Source organism: Dendrobates tinctorius, unplaced genomic scaffold (genome assembly GCF_039654945.1).
Source record: "Dendrobates tinctorius isolate UK_male_01 unplaced genomic scaffold, ASM3965494v1 ptg000196l, whole genome shotgun sequence".
NCBI classification, from domain to species: domain Eukaryota; kingdom Metazoa; phylum Chordata; class Amphibia; order Anura; family Dendrobatidae; genus Dendrobates; species Dendrobates tinctorius.
Window position 1 is genome coordinate 1,601,352 of NW_027361863.1, and position 20,223 is coordinate 1,621,574.

The following is a 20,223-nucleotide window of genomic DNA, read 5'->3' on the forward strand; positions in this document are numbered from 1 at the left end:
ATCACCTCTGCTTTCCCAATCACGGAATGGAGCAATCACCTCTGCTTTCACAAACACAGAATGGGGCAATCACCTCTGTTTCCCCAAACACAGAATGGAGTAATCACCTCTGCTTCCCCAGTCACGGAATGGAACAATCACCTCTGCTTTCCCAAACACAGAATGGGGCAATCACCTCTGCTTCCCCAAACACAGAATGGGGCAATCACCTCTGCTTCCCCAAACACAGAATGGGGCAATCACCTCTGCTTCCCCAAACACAGAATGGGGCAATCACCTCTGCTTCCCCAAACACAGAATGCAGCAATCACCTCTGCTTCCCCAAACACAGAATGGAGCAATCAATCACCTCTGCTTCCCCAATCACGGAATGGAGCAATCACCTCTGCTTCCCCAAACACGGAATGGAGCAATCAATCACCTCTGCTTCCCCAAACACGGAATGGAGCAATCAAAGCAACCTTTATTAAGCCTTAAAAAAAAAATAAAAAAGGCCTTCACAAGGCTCAAGTGATTTCTGCTCTACATTATAAATATGTGGCTTAATGTACAAGACATAGGACTGCTGGCATCCGAAACCCCTCCATGTATTTCGGTGAGTAGAATAAATAAAAATTCAAAACTTTACAACTTTTCAAAAGTTTTATTTAGAAAACAAAACATACACGAATATTATAAATAAAATATATTTTTACAAAATACCCACCCTAGCGTAAATAGTCCCACTACATAACATACAAAAAAATGTACCTAAATCCACTCACAGCATCTCCCACTAACTCTCAATACACCCTTCCGTCTCTGGATTTGTGAACTAATACAAGAAGGTGAAGGGAGAAGGACATGAGAGCGAGGGCTGAGGGGAAAGGAGGAATATGGTATATTCACATGTGGTAGATATATTGCAGAAAATTCGGTGACTGTCCCATTTCTGTAAATGCGATGTGCCTCTCAGAAATCCATTCAACTGTTTCAGAATTAAAAGCACAATCAGATGTAAGGAACAAAGTTTCAGTCTCAAATTCTGCAAAGTATTTGTCGTGTGTGATTACATCCTTAAAAGGGGGCAAGGAAAAGATAAAAGCAGGAATGGAGAAGGGACACGGTACAGTACAAGGTCTAGGAATAATCTGACTGAGAGCTGCTAGGTTGCTCGGTGCACACCTCTCGGAGGCTGGACACCAAAGTATCGACCGCAGGTGGGTTAAAGGGTGGAAGGAAAAACTCCACAGAGCTCAGAGCAAAAGACATGAAGTCAGCACGCCTGTTCAATGGCAAGCGGCGTACTTGAGCTGCCACGACACGTCCAAAGTCGTCAAGGCCGTCTTCAGAAGCTCTCCTTTGCAAAAGGGTCAAAATCCCCGCATCAACCTGCTCGGAGATAAAGGCCCTGCTGCGGACCACGCGTCTCTTTCTCATTCTGGGGGGTCGCGGAGGCAAGATGACCACAGAATTCTTCTTAGATTTACGTTTGGATCCCTTTCCTCCTCGTGCAGAGCCTTTGACAGGTCCATTCTTCTGCTGGTCTTCTGCCTCAAGCATGTCTAGGTCAGCATCCACGTTAGCTCTGGTAAGCAAAAAAAAAAAAAAGACATAAAAACAAGCTGGTAGTAATTGTATTATTAGTGTAACTAAATCAGTCCTCAACCACAACGCACGGATTGGCCACAGATCTCCTTACCAGATCTCAACAGCCTTATAGTTATACGAGGCTGTCGAGTTCGGGTTGGGAGACTTGTGCTCAGTCCATGCAAAACAGTACAGGTTCCAACCGCAAAGAAAAGCCATACAAACTGGATTCCTCCAGAGTAACATATTCCTCGCTCAACGACTCCTCCTCTATGGGGTCCGTACCTATAAGGACAGGAAGTGGCTTGATGGGACAAACCCTCTACGTAACTATGCAATACTTACTGAAGGATCTCGCCGCTAGTTGTAAGGAACATCATTTCCTTCCTGTATATGTACGGCTTGCGTTTCGACTGAGCGGTTGTGCACCGTTGCTCCCGTGCCAGTTCCCGTATAAATTTGCCTAACACAGTCCGCCATTTGTTCTTGATGTCACACTCTACAAACAGGGCAAAGTAAATTAAAACAAAAACAAACCACAGATTTCGGATATTAGTCGTATTTAATAGCCGGGACACTTGCCGATGATCTCCTGCTGCTTCTCGGGCAGTCCATCCCAGTTAAGGTGCAGACTTCGGCAGATCGTATTCCAGGCTTCGTCTTTTAGCTGGCGGTCACTGTACCCATTTTCGGATGTATCCCACAGTACAGGATGGGCTTCCACCTGCATTTGGAAAGAGAAAAAAAAAATAAAACTCAAAACATTAAATTACAACAGCAACATGATAAAAACCTATATAAAATAAATATAAATATTATATTGCCCTGAAAAGTAATAAAATACAATGTAGGCACTTACCAGCTGCGGTCACACCCTCCAATGGAGCGACATGATTCACAGCAGAGTCCACACGTGGAAAACAAACGACGAACTCTGTCGTGGTCACAAGCACCACTACGTGTTTGCACTTAATGGCGTCTTTGATGCTGAATATCTTAATGTGTCCCCCTTACCGCAAGGTGGGTTCACCGTAATCTGCAATCTTTCTAGATTTACACAAAAATGCTCGGTGAAGTGCTATATGTCATGGTAGAAAGCCTGTCCCCGACAGACAAGGCAGGTTTTGCCCGTGTCCCTACAGTGGTATGGACAAACAGTGCGGCTGGCCGCATGCAGCCGAATTTTTGGCCACCGAGATGACCACTCGTGGCACAATTTAGTCTTCCAATTGTGCAGCCATTGAATGCTCGCCGTGGGTGAGCGGAGGTTCAGCTAAGCTGGCAACGCGCACACAGTATGGCCCTGCCCTAAGGGTACAATCCATTTTCAGAGGGAATGGTAATGAGCACTGATGTCCAAAGAGCACAAGAAATTAAGGAAACAGGTGTGAAGAAGTTAATGTGTGATCAATTTATTTTTATTATTTCTCTCTCACTCATGATCACATTTTTTGGCAACACGAGTTCTTTACATCCCTATACCTCGAATTTCAGGTAAGCAAATGGACCGATTTTAAATAAAAAAGTTTTATTTAAAAGCAAAAAAATAATATAAAAAAAAACAACAATATCCTGTCTCCCCAAGAACTACTATAACACCCCCACACTCATACTTTATAAGTTAACCTTTTGAGGTTAAAATGCTGAAGGTGTGCTGCGGTATTTGGCACTCAGAAAATAGAAGCAGATCCGGCCTTTAAAGTACCGTATACAAGTTGCTCGGCGCGGCTCTCATCGGTTGGACTTGTTTTACAACACAGGTTCGTTTAGATTGAGATCTGGAGAAATTAGAGATCAGCCATCATCTTGAACTCTTTTTCATGGTCCTTAGGCTACTTTCACACTAGCGTTTTTTTGCGCTGCGCAGCGCAGACGCATACAAAAAAACGCATGAAGCGTTATATATGCCTTTTTACCACTCTGACTCTAAAAACGCATGCGTTTTTAAACGCTGACGTGCGCATGTCCATGCGCACGTCAGAGTTCCCATAGACTGTAATGTGGTTTTTTTGCGCATTCCGTGCGCATGCTTTTTTTTTTTTTTTTTTTACACAGGTTGGGCGCACAGAAAATGCAACAGGGTGCGTCCGGCGCGCATAGGCGCACACTGCAAAAAAACGCATACAAACGCTACACAATGCACAACCGTGTTAAACATTGGGGAGCATTGCGCATGTATGCGCACGCAGCGCAAAAAAAAACCTAGTGTGAAACCAGCCTTAGACCATTCTTGTACAAAGGACCTTCAGTGTGGCGAGTAGTTGGTCTTTATGCAAATCACATCCTAGTGAAAACAGGACCCAAACTTTTCAAGAACATGGCACACAAGGTTTTCCAGAGCATGGCACTCACTCAGTCTTCTTCTAGTCGTGCAACCTGTTCCATCTCTTCCCCCAGGTAAGGGACGGACATCCACAGGATGCTTTCTTTTCCATGAGTCAGGAGATCAAGCAATAGTCTTCTACTCCTGGGTCCTGTTCTGATGCTTACGCGCCTATTGTGACAGGTCACAGCAATGGAAGAGGGGCAGCATGGGCACTGTCTGGACTATGGCTATGCAGCCTCAAGCACAGCGAGCTGCCATGCTATCGATGTTGGACATTATTACGCCTTCCAGCAATTTGGCAACTGTAGTTCTCATTTGGGATCAGACTAGATGGACTAGCCTTTACTCTCCCCCCCGCTCCATCCATCCACCAATGAGCCTTGGGAACCTTGACCTTGCCACCGGTTCAACTGTTGAATTATTTTGGCAGGTACTAACCCCTGCATCCCAGGAACGTCCCATGTGAAACGCCCTTCACAGGAGATGACAATCATAGAAAAAAAAAGTATCATAGAATCGTAGAGTTGGAAGGGACCTCCTGGGCCATCTGGTCCAACCCCCTGCTCAAAGCAGGATTCGCTAAATCATCCCAGTTAGATGTCTGTCCAGCCTCTGTTTGAAGACTTCCATTGAAGGAGAACTCACCACTTCTCGTGGCAGCCTGTTCCACTCATTGATCACTCTGTCAAAAAGTTTTTTCTAATATCTAATCTGTGTCTCCTCCCATTCAGCTTCATCCCATTGCTTCTAGTCTTTCCTTGTGCAAATGAGAATAAAGTTGATCCTTCTACAATGTGACAGCCCTTTAGATATTTGTAGACAGCTATTAAGTCTCCTCTCAGTCTTCTCTTTTGCAAACTAAACATTCCCAAATCCTGCAACCTTTCCTCATAAGACAGGGTTTGCAGACCGGTCACCATTCTGGTCGCTCTTTTCTGAACTTGCTCCAGTTTGTTGATGTCTTTTTTAAAATGTGGTGCCCAAAATTGGACACAATATTCCAGATGAGGTCTGACCAAAGAGGAGTAGAGGGAAATAATTACTTCACGTGATCTAGACTGTATGCTTCTGTTAATACATCCTAGAATTGCATTTGCCTTTTTTGCTGCTGCATCACACTGTTGACTCATATTCAGTCTGTGATCTATTAGTATACCCAAGTCTTTTTCACATGTGCTGTCACTTAGCCCTATTCCTCCCATTCTATATATGCTTTTTTCATTTTTATTGCCCAGATGTAGTACTTTGCATTTCTCCCTGTTAAAAACCATTCTGTTAGTTGCTGCCCACTGCTCCAGTTTATTTAAATCTTTTTGAATCCTCTCTCTCTCTTCTCTAGTATTAGCTATCCCTCCTAGCTTTGTGTCATCAGCAAATTTAATCAGTTTACCCTCAATTCCTTCATCTAAATCGTTGATAAAGATGTTGAACAATACAGGGCCCAGGACAGAGCCCTGTGGTACCCCACTTGAGACATTCTTCCAACTAGATGTGCAGCCATTTACGACCACTCTTTGGGTCCGATCACTAAGCCAGTTATGAATCCACCTAACAGTTGCCTTGTCCATTCCATACTTAGTCATTTTTTCAATAAGGATTGTATGAGAGACTTTGTCAAATGCTTTGCTGAAGTCAAGATATACTATATCTACAGCATTTCCTTGATCCACCCAATCAGTAATACCATCATGAGTCGCTATGTAGCCATTGTCAAAATATCTTCGGTCTTATACTCAGCCATTTTTTTATGATGTTAACAGACTGTTCCCTTCCTTTACCAGGTGCTGTTGTCATCAGATAATCAATGCCATTTACTATGTTATATCTGATTGGCGCAAAAAATAAATCAGCAAAGATGATTAATTTATTTTCTCCATTGGTCAAATAAAGGGAACCTGTCACCAGTTTTGGAGCCTATGAACAAATGTCACCACCTTTAACTGCTCCTGTGCTGAATTCCACAAACGTATCTGTCAGCTCCTGACTCCCCCTGTATTCCCCCAAAAATACCATTTGATATGCTTCCGTGCTGTATGTAAATAAGAGTGGTCCAGTCTGATGGGCATCTTTGCTGCGGCGTACGTCCTTCCTCTCTGCTCCTAATCGCGTCCTCCTGCTTTGATTGATGTGATGCGTCATCCACATAACGAACAGAGAGCTGGTGACAGGTTTCTTTTAAAGCCTTTCCCAATGACATCTCAAATGTGTAAGCCCCCGTTATTCTTCAATGAAGACTCTCCAAATGTTAACAGATTGGTAGCAACCGGGTATACACGATGGCGAGAGAGTAAGGGAGATGCTCTTCCACAGTGGCTTCATTATTCCCATCAAAAGGGGTCACAAATCACTAAAATCACCAGCACTAAAAGAAAGGAATACACCACACATAGGTGCAACATATTTTACGTATACAACACAAAATGTCTTCGTGTCTTGACATACATTTAACTATCTCCTTGTTTGGGGTGGAAAAGTTTACCATATATACTCGTGTATAAGCCGACCCCCCCCCCCCCCCCTAATTTTGCCACAAAAAACTGGGAAAACTTATTGACTCGCGTTTAAGCCTAGGGTGGAAAATGCAGCAGCTACTGGTAAATTTCAAAAATAAAAATAGATTCCAATAAAAGTAATTGAGACATCAGTAGGTTAAATGTTTTTGAATATCCATATTGAATCAGGAGCCTGACATAATGCTCCATACAGTTCATGATGGGCCCCATAAGATGCTCCATACAAATACACCCCATATAATGCTGCACAAAGGTTAATAATGGCCCCATAAGATGCTCCATAGAATAATATGCCCCATATGCTGCTCCATAAAGGTTATGGCCCCATAAGATGTTCCATAGATTATGCCCCCATAAGATGCTCCATAGATTATGCCCCAATATGCTGCCTCCATAAGATGCTCCATAGATTATGCCCCAATATGCTGCCTCCATAAGATGCTCCATAGATTATGCCCCCATATGCTGCCCCCATAAGATGCTCCATAGATTATTCCCTCATATGCTGCCCCCATAAGATGCTCCATAGATTATGCCCCTATATGCTGCCCCCATAAGATGCCGCTAACACACTCACCTCTCCGTCGCTGGGGGCCAGGTGTCGGTGTCACTGCCGGCACCAGAGATATTCACCTGTCCTGCGTCCATCGCTGCTTGCTGCTGTCTGGCACTTCATCTGTCAGTGACGTTCAGACTGCAGGGGGCGCGGCGCGCACTAACCACGTCACCGTGCCCTGTTTGAACGTCACTGACCGATGACGTGCCAGACAGCAGCAAGCAGTGATGGACCCCGGACAGGTGAATATCACTATACTTACCTGTCCTGGCCCTGTCTCTGCAGCCCCCAGCTTCTTCGCGATTTTCCTTCCTGCCTTCAGCGGTCACGTGGTACCACTTATTAAACTCATGAATATGCACATATTCATGAGTTTAATGAGCAGTACCATGTGACCGCTGAAGGAAGGAAGGGAGATCGCAGAGAAGCTGGGGGCTGCAGAGACAGCGCCAGGACGGGTAAGTATGACCTGACACCCCCGCCCCCTGGTGTATATGACTCGAATATAAGCCGAAAGGGGGACTTTCAGCCCCAAAAAATGGGCTGAAAATCTCAGCTTATATTCGAGTATATATGGTATTTTATTTATCAGGTGGACAAAATAAAAATAACAAAGATGAGAGCTATATGGAAAATACACTTTTAGGGCGAGTGCACACTAGGGTGACCGCAAAAAATCGATGTCGGAATTTTGTCCGTCTGGACCCCACAAAACGATTCCCCTTTCCAGATATTGAGATAGCCAAAATTTGAGCTTGATCAAACGACGTTAACCCGTGCCGCTCGTCGCTCAAAGTTTGAAAAAATCCAAATTGAGGTATTTTAAGATTTAGGTATTTTGCATAGTCTGTTAGACTATAAAGAATGTGACAACAACATTGCAGAAATAGCCCTGACCAAATTTTCGAACCATTTGTGGTATTTGAATGCAGAGTTGGTGGGATTATCGTTTTTTGATCCCACCATTACAGACAATGAAACATTGTTAATGGCTAATAAATTGCTCAGTAGCACAGATGAACCATCAGAGCACGCTAGGGTTGTAAATCCAAAAGTTAGGAAAGAAAAATTAAAAGAGGTAGGAAGTAACCGACTTTAACGACCTTCTGACAAAAGATGAAGAACAAAAGCAATATGTCCTGCAAGTTGTAAGCAAATGCCGAGCATTATATTCTGACGTTTCAAAAACTACTTTAACAAAAGCTCTATAATAGATTAGATAACTATGTAAAATTATCAACTTATGTAGGTTAGCGAGCTCTGATGGTTCATCTGTGCTACTGAGCAATTTATTAGCCATTAACAACTTTTCATTGTCTGTAATGGTGGGATCAAAAAACGATAATCCCACCAACTCTGCATTCAAATACCACAAATGGTTCGAAAATTTGGTCAGGGCTATTTCTGCAATGTTGTTGTCACATTCTTTATAGTCTAACAGACTATGCAAAATACCTAAATCTTAAAATACCTCAATTTGGATTTTTTCAAACTTTGAGCGACGAGCGGCACGGGTTAACGTCGTTTGATCGAGCTCAAATTTTGGCTCTCTCAATATCTGGAAAGGGGAATCGTTTTGTGGGGTCCAGACGAACAAGATTCTGACATTTTTTCCCCCCCCATATGAGATCCGGTCACCCTAGTGCACACCGAGCGAATTGAGCTGCGGATTTTTCCGCGCAGATTTGCAGGTAAATCCAAAGGTGAAGTGACCTGCGGTTTGACACCTGGACAATGGAACAGGTATCAAACCGCTGCGGAATCCGCAGAAAGAATTGACATGCTGCAGTTGTAAAGCCGCAGCATGTGCACTGCGGTTTTGAAAAGCCATTGGCTAACATGGTACTGTACATTGCTTGCGGATCTGCAGCGGATCCGCAGAGGAAAATCCGCAGCAAAATCCGCACCGTGTGCACATACCCTTAGACCCAAGAGTAGTAGTTTAAGAGCTAGACCAAACTTTGTGGGTCTCATTAGCAATTATTTCAGTTGCCTTTGAAGCCCTGAAAGAAAAACTGGGATCAGAAGAATTAGTGCAAGCGGGAAGAGCACCCATGTATTGGGAGGAGGGAAAGATGGGCATGGCCATAATGGTGAGGTGGTGATGTTGGAGGTGCACCAGGACTGCAAGGAAGAAAACCATAAAGCACATCTGAGAGGCCCTCTAAAAAAATCTAGGTAGCCTGAAGCCTCTGGATAATCAACAGAACCTCTAACTCTGTTTAGCTTTCGCTCTGGAGGCTCCTTTGAGTCCACCATCGGGGTTGGACTTTATGAAGAAGTGTCTAGCTTTTTCGGCATCGGTTGGAGTGGACAGTGATGACGACCGAGCTTATTCTTTAATGGCCCTCCAGGTCGCCATCTAAATGGGCTGATGTTTTTTTTCTTCCTTATCTGCCGTTCCTTTTGCTCAGTATGGAGCTTCAGCTGCAACAGTGAAACATGGTCTTCCAATTTGTGAGAAAACCAAAAAGGCTCCTGATTTTCCAAATAAGGAGCCACAAAAGAAAATGTATTGCAATAGGCAAGGTCATTCCACTCGTAGGATCTGCGTGCACATTGTGACCGATTCCCTCTGTGTTGGCTGTAGGACATAAAGCAGATTGTTCGTTAAGATTCAGAATAAGTTGTGCTTTATTACTTTCCAATTATCTCCTTTACACGGTAGGAACTGCTCATTCCAATTGGATGTATAACCAGCACACCTGTCCTCACATTTCATCTCTTCTATTTTGGCCTTTGTAACCACTGACATTTGGGTTTCAGAGCAAAAAAGAAAAAGGATGGGACTGCACCTGAAAGAAAAAAAATAAATTATAATGATGAATTTCTTTTATTCTAGGACATTAAATATGGTAAAATAATTACCTGCACAAGACTTGGAAGACCTCCACGTCCATCCTCCGATACCTGGCCATGCTGTTGATCTACAATCCGGATTGGCAGCAATCACAGAAAATAAAACGGAGGCCAATCCTTCATGAATTTCTGTTCCGCAGGAAAATTAAACCAAAGTCCACAACACTATATAACATGTGCGCCTGTGGACCTTTATTCTTCAGACTTCACAAAAAGGAATCTAATCTGTAAAGCAGGTCAAAATCCGTGTAAAAATGACGAGATTGTATAAAATATAATTTGCTTGCGTTGCCCTCTGTTCCGCTGCACAATTTACCTGTAATGTGTACCTGGGAAATTTTTTTTTTTTTGCAGATTTTAAAGCGCCTTTCTTGATCCATATAATAGTTTGATACTCTCAGTGTTGTGCCCACCCAAACTTCTTGCAGTACTACTGCCTTGTGAAACAAGAGCCCCTAAGCTGACGCTTTTGGGTTGGGAAGAAGCTTGAGTTTGCTGAAGCAGAAAACTCACCCAATGACTAATGCAATGGAGACCTTTGAGCAAGAAAAATGGGCGTCCAACTGTAGAGTCACAATAATATGAAAGCCAGAGAAAGCTCTCCAAGTGTAAGAGAGGAACAACAGAGAGGAAAGTGCAGGCTTGTGCCAAAGCCAAGGCTGGCGAAGAACTTAAATAATGCAACGAAGAAACCAAGCACAAAAGTGTTGACGTGCAAACATTGGAAAATTGGATGCAACTTGTCAAAACAAGTGAATAGAAAAGGACAATGAAAACGGTTATATACAGGCAACGGAAAGGAGTTTTTAGACACGTTAAATTACCGTATTTTTCATATGTACTTGTACATATTTATACAAGTGTTCGGAAATCCATCATCATAGTGTCAAAGGTTCGACAAGCACTGGTTCTTATCCACATAAAGAGCCTCTACATCTAACTCCATTAACTGACACACTGGCTAAGGAGGAACTAAACCAAATGGAAGCTACATTCACAAAAACACGGCGAGTCCAAAGTAATCTACCATAGTAATGCCTGCAATGACTACAGCAACTCCGCAACATGAAGTTTGAGGCCATGTTCCTATGTGCAAAACTGCAGCTTTGTTTTTTTCTTCCTGCAGGTATCTGACTAGAATGCGGAATAGCAACTTGCGCTGCAGATTTGAAGCTTTTTGCATGTATCTTTTATAGTGTGAAAGTTAAAGAACTCTGCATTTAAAAAAAAAAAAAATGCATTTAAAATACCCAATTGCATTTTTCAAGCTCCCCATAGAAGCCTACTGGGGAAGAACACAGCAAAAACACAGTTCATCAGCGTCTTTAAACACGCAACAGCATACGTTTTAATTAAAGCCTATCCACTTTATGCAGTGGGCTTTCTGCACACAAAAAATAAAAAAATACAGTGGGAGAGAACAAGTTTTAATACTTCATGGGGACATGGCCATAAGAGTTCCCTTCGGCATAGAGCGTGTCATAGGGACATGGCCTTAGAGCTCACTTTGGCATAGAGTGCGTCATGGCCTTCAAGTTCCCTTTGGCATAGAGTGCGTCATGGGGACATGGCCATCGAGTTTCCTTTGGTATAGAGCGCGTCATGGGGACATGGCCATCGGGTTCCCTTTGGTATAGAGCGCGTCATGGGGACATGGCCATCGAGTTCCCTTTGGTATAGAGCGCGTCATGGGGACATGGCCATCGAGTTCCCTTTGGTATAGAGCGCGTCATGGGGACATGGCCATCGAGTTCCCTTTGGTATAGAGCGCGTCATGGGGACATGGCCATCGAGTTCCCTTTGATATAGAGCGCGTCATGGGGACATGGCCGTAGAGTTCCCTTTGATATAGAGCGCGTCATGGGGACATGGCCATCGAGTTCCCTTTGATATAGAGCGCGTCATGGGGACATGGCCATCGAGTTCCCTTTGGTATAGAGCGCGTCATGGGGACATGGCCATCGAGTTCCCTTTGGTATAGAGCGCGTCATGGGGACATGGCCATCGAGTTCCCTTTGGTATAGAGCGCGTCATGGGGACATGGCCATCGAGTTCCCTTTGGTATAGAGCGCGTCATGGGGACATGGCCATCGAGTTCCCTTTGGTATAGAGCGCGTCATGGGGACATGGCCATCGAGTTCCCTTTGGTATAGAGCGCGTCATGGGGACATGGCCATCGAGTTCCCTTTGGTATAGAGCGCGTCATGGGGACATGGCCATCGAGTTCCCTTTGGTATAGAGCGCGTCATGGGGACATGGCCATCGAGTTCCCTTTGGTATAGAGCGCGTCATGGGGACATGGCCATCGAGTTCCCTTTGGTATAGAGCGCGTCATGGGGACATGGCCATCGAGTTCCCTTTGGTATAGAGCGCGTCATGGGGACATGGCCATCGAGTTCCCTTTGGTATAGAGCGCGTCATGGGGACATGGCCATCGAGTTCCCTTTGGTATAGAGCGCGTCATGGGGACATGGCCATCGAGTTCCCTTTGGTATAGAGCGCGTCATGGGGACATGGCCATCGAGTTCCCTTTGGTATAGAGCGCGTCATGGGGACATGGCCATCGAGTTCCCTTTGGTATAGAGCGCGTCATGGGGACATGGCCATCGAGTTCCCTTTGGTATAGAGCGCGTCATGGGGACATGGCCATCGAGTTCCCTTTGGTATAGAGCGCGTCATGGGGACATGGCCATCGAGTTCCCTTTGGTATAGAGCGCGTCATGGGGACATGGCCATCGAGTTCCCTTTGGTATAGAGCGCGTCATGGGGACATGGCCATCGAGTTCCCTTTGGTATAGAGCGCGTCATGGGGACATGGCCATCGAGTTCCCTTTGGTATAGAGCGCGTCATGGGGACATGGCCATCGAGTTCCCTTTGGTATAGGGCGCGTCATGGGGACATGGCCATCGAGTTCCCTTTGGTATAGGGCGCGTCATGGGGACATGGCCATCGAGTTCCCTTTGGTATAGGGCGCGTCAAGGGGACATGTCATCGAGTTCCCTTTGGTATAGGGCGCGTCAAGGGGACATGTCATCGAGTTCCCTTTGGTATAGGGCGCGTGATGGGGACATGGCCATCGAGTTTCCTATGGTATAGAGCGCGTCATGGGGACATGGCCATCGAGTTTCCTTTGGTATAGAGCGCGTCATGGGGACATGGCCATTGGGTTTCCTTTGGTATAGAGCGCGTCATGGGGACATGGCCATCGGGTTTCCTTTGGCATAGAGCGCGTCATGGAGACATGGCCATAGAGTTTCCTTTGGTATAGAGCGCGTCATGGGGACATGGCCATCGGGTTCACTTTGGAATAGGGCGCGTCATGGGGACATGGCCATCGAGTTTCCCTTTGGTATAGGGCGCGTCATGGGGACATAGAATCATAGAATAGTAGAGTTGGAAGGGACCTCCTGGGCCATCTGGTCCAACCCCCTGCTCAAAGCAGGATTCGCTAAATCATCCCAGTCAGATGTCTGTCCAGCCTCTGTTTGAAGACTTCCATTGAAGGAGAACTCACCACTTCTCGTGGCAACTTGTTCCACTCATTGATCACTCTGTCAAAAAGTTTTTTCTAATATCTAATCTGTGTCTCCTCCCATTCAGTTTCATCCCATTGCTTCTAGTCTTTCCTTGTGCAAATGAGAATGAAGTTGATCCTTCTACAATGTGACAGCCCTTTAGATATTTGTAGACAGCTATTAAGTCTCCTCTCAGTCTTCTCTTTTGCAAACTAAACAATCCCAAATCCTGCAACCTTTCCTCATAAGACAGGGTTTGCAGACCGGTCACCATTCTGGTTGCTCTTTTCTGAACTTGCTCCAGTTTGTTGATGTCTTTTTTAAAATGTGGTGCCCAAAACTGGACACAATATTCCAGATGAGGTCTGACCAAAGAGGAGTAGAGGGAAATAATGACTTCACGTGATCTAGACGGTATGCTTCTGTTAATACATCCTAGAATTGCATTTGCCTTTTTTGCTGCTGCATCACACTGTTGACTCATATTCAGTCTGTGATCTATTAGTATACCCAAGTCTTTTTCACATGTGCTGTTGCTTAGCCCTATTCCTCCCATTCTGTATATTCTTTTTACATTTTTATTGCCCAGATGTAGTACTTTGCATTTTTCCCTGTTAAAAACCATTCTGTTAGTTGCTGCCCACTTCTCCAGTTTATTTATATCTTTTTGAATCCTCTCTTGAGTTCCCTTTGGTATAGGATGCGTCATGGGGACATGGCCATCGAGTTTCCTTTGGTATAGAGCGCGTCATGGGGACATGGCCATCGAGTTCCCTTTGATATAGAATGCGTCATGGGGACATGGCCATCGGGTTCTCTTTGGTATAGAGCGCGCCATGGGGAAATGGCCATCGAGTTTCCTTTGGTATAGAGCGCGTCATGGGGACATGGCCATCGAGTTTCCTTTGGTATAGAGCGCGTCATGGGGACATGGCCATCGAGTTCCCTTTGGTATAGGATGCGTCATGGGGACATGGCCATTGAGTTCCCTTTGGTATAGGATGCGTCATGGGGACATGGCCATTGAGTTCCCTTTGGTATAGGATGCGTCATGGGGACATGGCCATCGAGTTCCCTTTGGTATAGGATGCGTCATGGGGACATGACCATCGAGTTTCCTTTGGTATAGAGCGCTTCATGGGGTCATGGCCATCAAGTTCCCTTTGGTATAGAGCGCGTCATGGGGACATGGCCATCAAGCTCCCTTTGGTATAGAGCGCGTCATGGGGACATGGCCATGGCGTTTCCTTTGGTATAGAGCGCATCATGGGGAAATGGCCTTCGAGTACCCTTCGGCATAGAGCGTGACATGGGTACGTGGCCTTAGAGCTCACTTCGGCATAGAGCGCTTCAAGGGCATATGGCCTTCGAGTTCCCTTCGGTATAGAGTGCTTCATTAGAACATAGCCTTAGAGTTCACTTCGGTATAGAGCACATCTAGTCATCTTCTGGTCCAAATGACTTCCATAAAAAGTCTATGAACAGTCAAACAAGAAGTAGTTACATCATCTGCCTCACTGAGCCAACATACCCAACAGAGTACAAATCGTTAGCCATCTCCATAAATGCACTAGCCCATTGGAAAAAGTCTTTACTGAATGTAAAAATGAGCACATGTGCATTGAAGGAATCAGTTACTTACTAAAAAGTTCAAGATCATACAAAGTGGAATGGAAGCCACAAATGGATGCCCAACTTGTCCTACCTATTTTCAGAAAATGCCCAATGGATACGTGATCCTAGAACAACATCGTCCAACTATCACTTGACAACAAGGCACAAATCAATATGGAACAATATAGATATCTTCAGAATAAAGCGTAAGGTCGGTGGTACTTCGCACTGAATACATAAGAAGGCTGTTTCCAAGCAATAAAAACTTACTTTGATGTAATTATTTTTTTTAATCAATCCATGAAAATAATAAAGTAGCTATAAATTAGGCACATTTTCATTCACACGACTAATAGTTACAAAACTCTGGTCCCCCCTCCCTTATAAGGCTTGATAAGGATAAGGCTATGGGAGATGCCATGGATGGTCCGGGTCCCGGCTATCAAACAACTCACAGTGCGGTACAGGATTAGCGCCACTATACGGTATTCCAGGTTGCAATGGCGATGACAGCACACTAGAAGGCTAGGAAAGTGGTGGTAGAACCTGATGACCGGTCTACTATATACAGTGATACATAGCGGCTGCAGAAGCCAAACGCTCCAACATGTTAATGGGAATAACGTGAGAAAGTTATATTTAGCTTAAAAAAAAAAAAAAAAAAGGAACTGCATTTCAGTAAACAAATGCTACTGTCCATATCCTTTAAAAGCTCCATTAAGCAGTAAAAATTCGTGGGTTGCGAGTGTCCTGTTCATGAGCTCTGACTTGGCACTCACTAATCTCTAGGGTGAAGGAGCCGAAATGAACTTCTAATTGGTTTCATGCTGAACAGATGAGATCTAAGAGCCAAGTGCTCAGGACAACGCCAAGGAAAAAAAAAGTCAGTACGTACAATATAACACCCCTGTGATTGCTTTTGTAATGTCCTGGAAGTGGCACAAAAGTCCTAAACCACAGTGGACTTTTATGTCATAAACCTAAAGAAGCACTCTCATCAAACTCTTTATGCTATTAATATTGCAGTCATCATATTATATAGCACCACACTTACAATTGCTCATTTTGCCTTTCTACCCAGATAATTCATTTCTTTTCCATTAGGTCTATGACAGCACATGACTAGATGAATTCTTCTAAGCTCTATGTAGAAACAGGAGGTCAATTTTCTCTGCATAAGTCATGAGTCGCTGAAAAAGTCCCTGGAAGCAGCTCGGTCAGGCGTTGAAGAGGGGAATGATAAATGCAGGGACAAGAAACTTCCTGTTTGTACATAGAGAGAAAAGAGAAGAATGGGTAGAAAGGCAAAATGAGCAATTGTAAGTACACAGTGTTGCATAATATGATGGCTGCAATATATTAACTGCTCTTTAATTTAGTGGAGAAAGAAAGTGTTCCAATGATAAAGTATACGTGCAATCAATGGTCCACAACCACAAGAGCCGTTAAAAACTTCAAGTGTAGGTCATACCAGGTAGTGCTAAGGCTACAGCTACTTAATAAAAGGGTTATGTATTATGGGTAGAAGCATCTTTTATGAGATTAGAATGTAATTTCTTCTAAAGCCAAGAGTCATGCCATTTGCTTTAACCCCTTTGTGACCGGGCCAATTTTTTAAATTCTGACCAATGTCACTTTATGTGGTCATAACTCTGGAATGCTTCAACAAATCCCAGTGATTTTGAGACTGTTTTTTCATGGCACATTATAATTTATGATAGTGGTAAATTTAGATTGATATATTTTGTGTTTATTTATAAAAAAATATCAGAAACTTGAAAAAAATGTAAAAAAAAATTGCAATTTTCAAACTTTGAATGATTATCCTTTTAATCCAGAGAGTCATACCACAGAAAAACATCAATAAATAACATTTCCCACATGCCTGCTTTACATCAGCACAATTATTAAACCGCTAGTTTATTTTGTTAGCCTTTTAGGAGGTTTAAAAATGTAGGAATAATTTTTCATTTTTTCAAGGAAATTTACAAAATTTATTTTTTTGAGGGACCTATCCAAGTTTGAAGTGACTTTGGGTGTCCTATATATTGGAAAACCCCAAACATGATACCATTTTAAAAACTGCACCCCCTGACATATTGAAAACTGCTGTCAGGTAGTTTATTAACCCTTCAGGTGATTTTCAGGAATTAATGCAAAGTGGTATAGCAAGAAAGAAAAAATGTTTGTTTACCACCTAAATGTCACTAACTTCTGAACCGACTGCTATAGCCGGCAGACTCTAAGGGCCCCGTCACACATAGCGACTCACCAGCGATCCCGACAACGATATCAACGTGTCAGGATCGCTGGCGAGTCGCTACATGATCGCTGGTGAGCTGCCAAACAGGCAGCTTCACCAGCGATCAGCACCAGCGACGCCGCGTCGCTGTGTACTTAGTTACCAGCGCGCTGATCCAGGGAGCTGGTAACTAAGTGACGTGCGTCACTTAGAAACCCGATGTGTACCTTAGTTACCAGCTGATCGCTGGTCTCCCGCCTGTCACACGCAGTGATGCGTGCTGGCCAGCGGGAGATCAGGGACCAAAGAAACGTCCAGGGCTTTCCAAGTGCGATCAGCGATACCGGCAGGGGGGGCCGGTCGCTGATCGCTGTCACACATAGCGATCTCGCTGGTGAAATCGCTGTTGCGTCACAAAACTTGTGACTCAGCAGCGATCTCGCTAGCGAGATAGCTATGTGTGACGGGGCCATAAGGCCGCTATATGGCCATGAACTGCTATGGCAAACATCAGGACCACACAATCATGATCTCGGTGTGTCAGATTAAAGTGCAAGCCCCCACAATCTATTAACCATTTATTTGATGTAGTCACTTTTGACAGCAGCAACTAAGGGGTTAAACAGATAAGGATGGTGCCAACACCGATCATTTGTGATACAGCAAGTTGTCAGCTGTAGTGGACAAAATACGTATTGGCTGTCATGAGGGGGTTAAGGGAATTTATCATCAAAAAATTACCAACTAAGTAAATCAGATTTTTATGGTACATGTACTTAAAAAAATGTCAATTTAGATTTTCATAGAACGATCTTCATTAAAAAAAAAAAACAAAATTAGTAACATCTTGCAATTCTCACACAATACTGGGATTTTTAAGACCGTCTACGAAGAATTTTCAACAGGCTCCTTATCAGAGGCAGGATTACAACAGGTAAGACCTCTTCACAGCTGATAACAACAATACACCAATCACAATAGTTGATATCATGGCTGTCCCTCTTTTTACAACGACCTTTGCCCACGCTCATTAGATGCTTCAATACAAAAGATAGGGTAGGAATCACTGTATTGCAGCTAATGTATATGTGAATTGCCTGAAGCAACGGTACGTTAGAGACCAAAAAGCCCCAGTTTCTGGTGCGATTATTGCAGGAGTTCCATCTTTTTTTAATTAAACCAAAAAGTTTATGGAGGAGATATAAAGGAAAGGAAAGGATACAGCAAATTAAAGTTTTGATGTTAAATATGTTATTAACAGGAACAAAAATACCGTATCAGACCAAATAAACTAAGTTACACAATAGTCATTGATGTCTGTCTATCTCTATTTAGTGAGAAGGGATGATAAAGGGTGGGGGGTTTAGATAGGATGATAAAGGGTGGGTTTAAAGACCACAGAGAAGAAAGGGTGGCTCCAAAAGCCCTCTGTCCCCCTGTTGAGACACCACCCCAGCACAGTCAGCACTCCAGTTCAAGGAAAAATTGTGGGCTTTAATCCAGCACCAATCTATCTACAATGCTTTGGTGTTATTCAGAGTCAACAAATAGACAAGTATAAGGGTCATCACTCATCAGTAATGGAGATTCCCCTGCGGTAGTGTAGGAGCTGAACCACTTGGGCCCAGTATCCCCTAATCTCCAGGCAAATCAAACAGATGATGAAACAAAACTTGAGAGCCCCAGCAACATTTGGTGCACTCGCCCCAGAATTCACGTTGTACTCTATGCATGCTAGACAGTAATGACTAAATAATTATGTGGCTCTTTCAGTATAGTTAGTTGAAACATGTCTAAGGGCTCCCAAGGAGACCTACCAGTACCCATCATTTATCAGTCCTATACCCGTCTCCCACTTGCTTCTTGTCAAGTCATATAGTGGTAACGCAATGCGGTCAGCAAAGGCAGTAAGTGGGATATAAGCCCAAACCTCAGTGGATCCAGTAGCACCTGGGACAAGAGCAATTCTCGCGGGACAGGCGGTGGATCCAGAAAAAAGGCTGGAAGGGCATGTTACAATTATAGGTAACAGAAAACGTAATTGTTTGGAAGATGTAGCTCATCTTTTAGGATCTGGAAGGAGCTGACTGCGGTAGATCAATCCTGCCATTTCAAACATAGGACCACTTTCCAGAATTGACATGTGTGGCTGTCATATGAAGGGGACTGAAGCAACCTCTGTTCTGCAGACCAGACCACAAGGGCCTGCCTGAGAATTGGGTATCAGGCGGAGACTCCTGAGGCTCTCGTATAGGAGCAAAGTAGCACATGTAGTGGATGGGAGATCTCTGGGTTATGAAAATGGATGAATTCCACTTAAAAGCGCTCACAAGATCTCCCCCACCATCTGCAAACAGACTAATTTCATCATGAAGGGGGCCTAGTATGAAGCCGGTGATCTCCAGGCTAGAGCAGATAATGGCCACCAATGGCTCCATTGCAAGGATATATAATATCGGCGATAGTGGGCTTCCCTATCGGGTGCCCCAGAATAGGGAAAATCAGTCTGAAACATACCCATTGACCCATATACGCGAAACCAGTTCCGTATATAGAAGTTTAAACTATTTAGTAAATAGAGGTCCAAAACCAATCCTACACATCGTTGCCCAAAGGAGCTCCAACTCAGAGTGAAAAGCCTTACTGATATCCTAGAAGAGCAGCTCTTGTCCCCACCCTCCATTTTCACTGGTTGACTGGAAGGACGTAAACAGAGGTCGAATGTTAAGGGCCTTTGATTTTTCTGATATTAATACAGTTTGATCCCCATGAAGAATCTGCAGGATACTAGACCAATGTCAAATAGCTAAATTATAGCTAGTATTTTTATATCAGATTGTGCTTCATATAGATAGATTTCGATATTACAAAGGGTGGGGTCCTTACCAGGTTTGGCTGTGGCAACTATTATTGCCTCCCGAATAGACGCCAGTAGCGGGCCCTTCTCGATAGATTCTTCAAAGAGGGACTTTAGAACTGGAGTGCATTGCATGCATTGTTTATGAAACTCCTCGGAGAGGCTGTCGGA

General features: G+C 44.0%; 1 protein-coding gene across 2 annotated transcripts in view; it reads right to left on the minus strand.

Annotated features, from left to right (window-relative positions):
- The window catches only part of BCCIP (BRCA2 and CDKN1A interacting protein), a 48,911-nt gene that overhangs the window by 22,299 nt on the left and 6,389 nt on the right, over window positions 1-20,223 (minus strand). The window contains exons 3-5 of one of the 2 annotated variants that reach the window (XM_073552772.1): window positions 2,152-2,293; window positions 1,915-2,068; window positions 624-1,567 (exon numbers count right to left, since the gene is read on the minus strand). The exons of the other annotated variant lie outside the window; for it this stretch is intronic. Of the exons in view, the coding sequence (XP_073408873.1) occupies window positions 1,120-1,567; window positions 1,915-2,068; window positions 2,152-2,293 (744 nt within the window). The 3' untranslated portion in view covers window positions 624-1,119. Of the gene's footprint in view, window positions 1-623; window positions 1,568-1,914; window positions 2,069-2,151; window positions 2,294-20,223 lie in introns of those variants that run through there. 2 annotated transcript variants of the gene reach the window in all.